Consider the following 6939-nt stretch of genomic DNA (forward strand, 5'->3'; position numbering starts at 1 on the left):
CGCTCCTTCTAGGTAGGAGTTCTCCAGGGGCCACCTCCTGAGCAGTTGTTTTGAGGCTTGTATTTTTGAAAAGGGATTTCTTTTTCCCCTTCTGGGCTCTGCTTAGAGAGGAAGGGAGAAAGGCTTCCTGGCAGGGCTTTGAAAGTTAGATGGAAGTGTCTAAGGCCTCTTCTTTGGAGAGCGCATACCTAGGCTAGCTGTGGAGAACACGTCGTAGTTTTGTTTTGTTCCTTTTTCTTTTAAAGATGTATCCGGTAGTAAATGGAAAACAGTCTATGCCGGGAATTTCGGTCATTTTTCGATGGTAGAGCAAAGGAGCTCCAAGAAGGATCTCTGTCCTGTTGTTTTCTGTTTGTAACTGCTTTTTATGCTGGAATGTGCTACTTTAATGTGTGATGTGTCAGGCATTTCTAATTGGGTGAGAGCTATACATGTAAGAACACTTCCATATTTCTCATGTGCACATCCGATATGATTTCAGTTGTTTCTATAGTAGTTCAGAACTTTCCGACATAGTAAGTTTGCATTAAACGAGAAAGAACCCCAGCTTAGAGGCTATTAAAACCAATACATGACTGTATTTTAAAGCAATATTATTTTCACAGCCTCCAAATAACTATCATGAAAGGAAAAGATAAAACACCAAGTCTTTGTTGTAGGAGCAACTAAATTAGTTTTACTGGTGAGATAATACAAACTCCTACAAGGGCATTTATAAAATTACATTAAATTAGATCTAAGGGTGGAAAAGCATGCTTTTTCTGCTATGAATTTAAATCAGGAAGAAGTTGCAGTAACTGGGTTCCATCTGTGGAGTTTTGTGTCTTGATCTCTTAAGCAATGTAAATATGAAAATCCAGAGTCCTTAAAACTCGGTAGGACCTCTGTAAAAGTAAGAGGGAACTTCTCCTAATCTTGTGTCCGCCATTTTGAAGCAATCTCTCATAGTGTCAAAGTTGCAAAGTAGAGATCCATGCAGGAGAAGTGCCACCTTTTAGGAAAACAAAAGCCAAAATTGCAAACAGCCAGTCTATAAACATCCATTTTGGATCCCTTTGCTTGGGGGAGTGAGAAATAGTCAACAGAATAAAGTAAATAACTTTTCTTTTTCTTCCTTCCTTTTCCCTCTCTGAGCTCTTTTTCTTATAGGATTTTAGGACCCTTGAAAGGTAGGGAGAAATTCTATTAGTTTCACAACTCTGGGTGTTTGTGTATCTACTTTCTTCAAAACTAGAATGTGCAGAAAGGCGCTAGAGGTAACAGGAAACTCTGCTGTAGCTGCTGAGCACCCAAATGCCCGAAAATTTGCCTCCTGTAGGATCAGCCTCTACACATCAAAATCAACATGGAAGCGGCTTGCGCTACAAATGTGCACCCTTTCTACTTGCAAATGTGGGAGCCTGTCATTATCTGATTGGTGGGATTCTAACTTTACTTCAGAATTCCTAGCACACCCTGTGCCAAACTTGAAGACTTTTTTTTTTTTTTGCACTGCGTTTAAATATTTGATGGGTGTCGATAAAAAGTTAAATACTTGTTTGTTTAGCTTTAGTTCTTTAGACACATATAATCAAGTTCTCCAAAACCCTAATAAACCTGTTACTTACCTCGAAATCTAATTACCCAGACTACTAATTAGGTGAAAATGATTACTGGAAATGACTTCAAATGTGGAATAATAGTGGTTGAGCAGTTTTCTCAAGTTTGCTGTTTAGCAAGTTGGTATTTTAGATGTTAAGTGCACTGACATTTTAGGTTCGCAGCAGTTGAAAGTGGTAAAAAGCTAAGATAATTAAAATCTGCCTTGGAAAGGCAACAGTCTGGGGAGAGGTAGATGTCTTGAATTGTTTCTTTGTTTCTCACCAATGGCCTTTGTTATCTGCATTATTTATTTAGCCAAAGAGTTCTTTGTCTCTGCAAATGGCCCCAATCAAGTTTTGTTTGAGACAATTAGCTAGTGCCAGCCAAGGAGTCCTATGCAAATGTAGGGATAGGAATGCAATGTGTGCATTTGGAGGCGTGGGGTTTTGTTGGGGCGGGGGGGGGGGAGCGGGAGGCAGATTGTATTGCTTTCTTCGGGTCTTTTTTTTTTTTTTAAGTTTTGGCTGGGTGTGGGGAAGACAGGTTTATCTGGTCTCTCTGCATCTCCTCTAGTTCAGAGCAGCTGGGGAGGGGCGAGGGGTGGGGGGGGGGGGGTGGGAGGCTTTGCAAGTCCTTTAAAAGCCTCTGCCTTGCATAGCCCGGGCTCTACTTAAGTTAGTGGTGGAACGTGGAAGAGCTGCGTCCTCCGAAGCGGTAAACCAGCACCTCTGTTTGTTTGTTTGCTTTGCCTTAGCTCCACCATTCCAAACCCACCCACCAGGACTCTGAATCTGTCCACCCCGGGCGAAGCGCGACCTTCCGGCTGGGTCCCCCGGATTTGGGCCGACTTTGCGCCTCCAAACAACCTTAGCATGATGTCTTATCTTAAGCAACCGCCTTACGCAGTCAATGGGCTGAGTCTGACCACTTCGGGCATGGACTTGCTGCACCCCTCGGTGGGCTACCCGGGTAAGTGAGCCCCACGGCACTGCTGCCCTGCCCTTCCCCACGCCCGCTCCGCGGGGCTGTGACACTCTCCCCCGAGCACCGGGGTTGGCGGTGGCGTCGCCCCCGCCCCAGCTCCAGGCGAGGTCTCCACTGGGTTTTCCTTCCGAGAAGCAGCTCAAAGCCACAGGGCATTACCGGCCGAGGAGAGGGCAGGGGCTGGGGAAAGGGAGTAGGTGGATCTACAACGTAGCAGTGGGACGAGGAAGGCTACTGCCCTTGTCATTTGGGCGAGGGGACCCTGCCTGTACCTCGCAGTCCAATTCCTCGGAAGTGCCCTCTTGGCGAAGTCGGGTTTCTCATCATAAATTCTCCCCGCCAAGCCTGGGGCTTCCCCTCTGACCTCCAGGCCCTTAGCCTCTAATCCTTAGAGGTGTGATTTACCCCGGGTGTGAGTGCTTTCCTTTCCGATAAGATCTGTTTTTTAAAATCCTCCTAGAACAAGGAGTATGAAATATGCCCCCATTTGAAAGATGGAGGAACAAAGGCCCTTGGAGTCCTAAAAAAGCCTAGATCTCGGACAGAATCGAGATTTGCCCCATCAAGTCGAGCTGCCGGTCCTCAGGGACGCTTTGACTTCACAGAGTGGGGTTTTTGTGTTGATGGTTTAGGGGATGATTTTGGAGGGTTCTTGGTTTTTGTCCTCCATTTTTTTTTTCTTTCTTTATTTCTTTTTTTTTTTTTTTTTTTGGGTTAGCTTTCGAAGAGACGCTCTGTCTGGAGCCATCTCCGACGTCAGGCGGAGTGGGGCATCCCCTGGAAGGGGCAGGGTCTGCCAGAGGAGCCGAGGCCGGGCGGGGGTGGGGAGGACACGGGTAGGGGCCGGGTTGAGCTGCTGCGAGGACCAGGGGAGCGCTGAGGTGTGGGCGTGGCGGGAGGCGGACACCCGCAGAGACCCCGTGTGACTGAGAAGCTGCTCCCGCACCCTAAAGGGCCCTGGGCTTCTTGTCCCGCAGCCACCCCTCGGAAACAGCGGCGGGAGAGGACGACGTTCACCCGGGCGCAGCTAGACGTGCTGGAAGCGTTATTTGCGAAGACCCGATACCCAGATATCTTCATGCGGGAGGAGGTGGCGCTGAAAATCAACTTGCCCGAGTCCAGGGTGCAGGTAGGGCAGATGTAGACACAGCCATCCTTCCTGACCGTGCCACCCCTCCCCCCAGCACTGTGTATGTTGAGGACCCAGGAGAGTTCCAGGTCTTGGAGAGGACCAGAGGAAGGTTTGAAACTAAATGCTCGGCTCCATCGGAAGCCAGGAAACTTTTCTCTTAGGGCCCCTTGAGTGTCTGATTTCTCCTCGTGTCCCTTTTTGTCCCTCCACCCCCACCCAATCCTATAACCAAGGTTCTTCCGGTCCAGTTGGCAAGGTAAGACTGGTGATTTAGCTGCAATGATAAAGCACAGTCCTAGAACCCTTGGACCCCTGGTGGACAGAAGCCCAGCCTTGGCAGATTTCAAGGATAGGCACATAATATTTTAGTTCTTTCCCTTCCCCTGTTGGAAATCCCCCCTCCCATTCTCATCTACTTTTAAGGGTAAAAGAAGCTTAGCTCCTGGATAGTTCCAGTATTTTTACAGATGAAGAAATAGAGTAAATGACTTGCTCAAGGTCACATGTCAGTTTGGTGGTAGAAGAAGAAATTACACAGTAAGAGTGTTTTCTTTGACTCCTTAGGGATAGAACAGAATTTGCTAGATCTGAGCCATTCAGCAGATAAAATATCAGCATGGTATTCCAATGATACCTTCCCCCCTCCCCTTACTCCCCCTTAACTTGACCTTAAGCTGGAGAGGAAAGTAAACTCCCAACTCTTCTGGAATGCAAGTCCCATATAGATTTCTCTGGAAAGAATGTTTAACACCTAAACCACATGTACACCTGGGACTCCCCTTCAGCTAGGACACATCAGCATGAACTGCAGATCAAAAAGAGGCTTTTTCAAAGTCAGAAAGAAGAAGTTTTAGCACTTGTGAGGCTTGAACTAAAGTCTTAACTGAAAGAAAATAAATGGCTCTGCATGGTGGGTGGTTTGCGCTCAGCCTCCACGGCGTCATTTTACCACAGTTAAGACACCCACATGGAGAGCTCATTCACGAGGACAACTAAGGACTTTTGCCCAGAAAACGCCAGTAGCTTCCCTGATAAGCCCCCCATCACACACCAAACACAACACCTTCATTGCAGAACATGAAGAAGGCTGGTAAAGAGAATTTTCAAAGTTACACACAGAGGCAAAGTGGACAAGCCAATGAACATAATACAGTAAACAATCTATGTGTCCAGTGGCACGACCCTGAAGGCTCAGACTTGAGCCTAGGAGAGAAGTCTGTCTTTGAGCTCAAAGCAGAGTATATATGAGTCACTCCACTTACCATAAAGAAGGTTTTGGCAAATAGTAGCTTTCAGACCTTCTTCCTCAACAGGATCATTTCTCCTGGGATCTTTCTTTTGTGAGTCTTTCTAGAAGAGACAAAAAGTAGAGTGATGGAACCAACCTACATATTAGTAGTTGCTACCTGGAAGATGGACTGTAAACTGTTTGAATTTAGGCTGTTCTTGCTGGCATATAACAACAGATTGTTTTCCCTCACTTCTCTTATGTTCCCATCCAAAAGACATAGATATGTTCTATTCCATTGTGAGAGTGTTCCAAAATATAGCTGGGTCTTATGTGTATGTGTGTATTTGGGGTGAAATAAGAGATAGGAAAGTGAGGGGGAGAATTTTTAGTCATATGATTTGGGTGATTATCTTAAATTTTACTGTTCTGAGCTAGGAGTAAAGCAGGGTCAAATGCTTTTAGGTAGAGCCTCCCCAACTTTCATATAATTCCAGGAACATATATGAGAGTTTCACTGGCAGGAGAGATTGTCTGCTTAGCTCATCTGTCCATCTAGGACAGATTTATAATCTGGGAGCCACTCTTTTCCTTAAGGAGTCTCTGAAACCACGTTAAAGAAGTTTCTTTCCCTTTCAAGGTGTGGTTTAAGAATCGAAGAGCTAAGTGCCGCCAACAGCAGCAGCAACAGCAGAATGGAGGTCAAAACAAAGTGAGACCTGCCAAAAAGAAGACGTCTCCTGCTCGGGAAGTGAGTTCAGAGAGTGGAACAAGTGGCCAATTCACTCCCCCCTCTAGCACCTCAGTCCCAGCCATTTCCAGCAGCAGTGCTCCTGTGTCTATCTGGAGCCCAGCTTCCATCTCCCCACTGTCAGATCCCTTGTCCACCTCCTCTTCCTGCATGCAGAGGTCCTATCCCATGACCTATACTCAGGCTTCAGGTTATAGTCAAGGATATGCTGGCTCAACTTCCTACTTTGGGGGCATGGACTGTGGATCTTATTTGACCCCTATGCATCACCAGCTTCCTGGACCAGGGACCACACTCAGTCCCATGGGTACCAATGCAGTCACCAGCCATCTCAATCAGTCCCCAGCTTCTCTTTCCACCCAGGGATATGGAGCTTCAAGCTTGGGTTTTAACTCAACCACTGATTGCTTGGATTATAAGGACCAAACTGCCTCCTGGAAGCTTAACTTCAATGCTGACTGCTTGGATTATAAAGATCAGACATCTTCGTGGAAATTCCAGGTTTTGTGAGGACCTGCAGAACCTCTTTTTGTGGGTGATTTTTAAATATACTGAGCTGGACATTCCAGTTTTAGCCAGGCATTGGTTAAAAGAGTTAGATGGTATGATGCTCAGACTCATCTTCTGATCAATGTCCTGGGAGGCATAGAAGGAAAAATGAAAGGCCTTAGAGGGGCCTGCCAACCAGCTACCTGAAATGGACAAACCATTTGATGCTTAAGATCCTATCATAGTTTTAGATCATTGGTTTTACTGATTTGCAAAGTGATCGAAAGCATTCTAGCCACGTGCAACCAAATACCACCAAAAATAAACAAACAAAACTAAATTGTGAGGGAAAGGAGGGAAGGACATAGCCTTCTTAAGCAGAGGTGTTCCAATGTCATAGCCAATCCTTGGTTGAATCTTAGGAATGGACAGTGTCTCAAGCTCACTCACGTTTCATGACCAACTGGTAGTTGGCACTGAAAAACTTTTCAGGGCTGTGTGAATTGTGCGACTGATTGTCCTAGATGCACTACTTTATTTAAAAAATAATGTTCATAAGGAGTCAATATGTAGTTTAAGAGACAATCAGTGTGTGTCTTATATAAATGGTACATCTGTGGTTTTTAATCTGTGCTAGACTTCAAAACTGTGATCTCCTGTTATTGTATGCAAACTTGAACTCCACCTCTGCAGGGGTTCTTCTGTGATTAAATAGGTTATAATTATAAGTAAATTCAGAGCAACTGAGTACTTATCTAAAAAGATTACCTTTGG

The 6939-nt window shown here is 45.7% G+C and overlaps 1 protein-coding gene across 2 annotated transcripts; it reads left to right on the plus strand.

The window, feature by feature from the left end:
• The first annotated feature begins 2453 nt into the window (after positions 1–2453).
• On the plus strand, positions 2454–6186 carry OTX2 (orthodenticle homeobox 2). Of its 2 annotated transcripts, none has more exons than XM_068526381.1 (3): positions 2454–2550; positions 3519–3694; positions 5566–6186. In XM_068526381.1, the coding sequence occupies exons 1-3, from the start codon at positions 2454–2456 to the stop codon at positions 6184–6186; spliced, it is 894 nt and encodes a 297-aa protein (XP_068382482.1). The 2 variants fall into 2 exon arrangements, with proteins under 2 accessions (XP_068382482.1, XP_068382562.1); XM_068526461.1 differs by having other exon boundaries at positions 3543–3694.
• The last annotated feature ends 753 nt before the right edge of the window (positions 6187–6939 follow it).

This window comes from Eschrichtius robustus, chromosome 1, assembly GCF_028021215.1.
Source record: "Eschrichtius robustus isolate mEscRob2 chromosome 1, mEscRob2.pri, whole genome shotgun sequence".
NCBI classification, from domain to species: domain Eukaryota; kingdom Metazoa; phylum Chordata; class Mammalia; order Artiodactyla; family Eschrichtiidae; genus Eschrichtius; species Eschrichtius robustus.

Coding starts and splice junctions, on each gene's coding strand:
- OTX2 (XM_068526381.1), top strand. CDS start 2,454: ATGATGTCTTATCTTAAGCAACCGCCTTACGCAGTCAATGGGCTGAGT. Junction 2,551..3,518: donor CCCCTCGGTGGGCTACCCGG/GTAAGTGAGCCC, acceptor CGCACCCTAAAG/GGCCCTGGGCTTCTTGTCCC. Junction 3,695..5,565: donor TGCCCGAGTCCAGGGTGCAG/GTAGGGCAGATG, acceptor TTCCCTTTCAAG/GTGTGGTTTAAGAATCGAAG.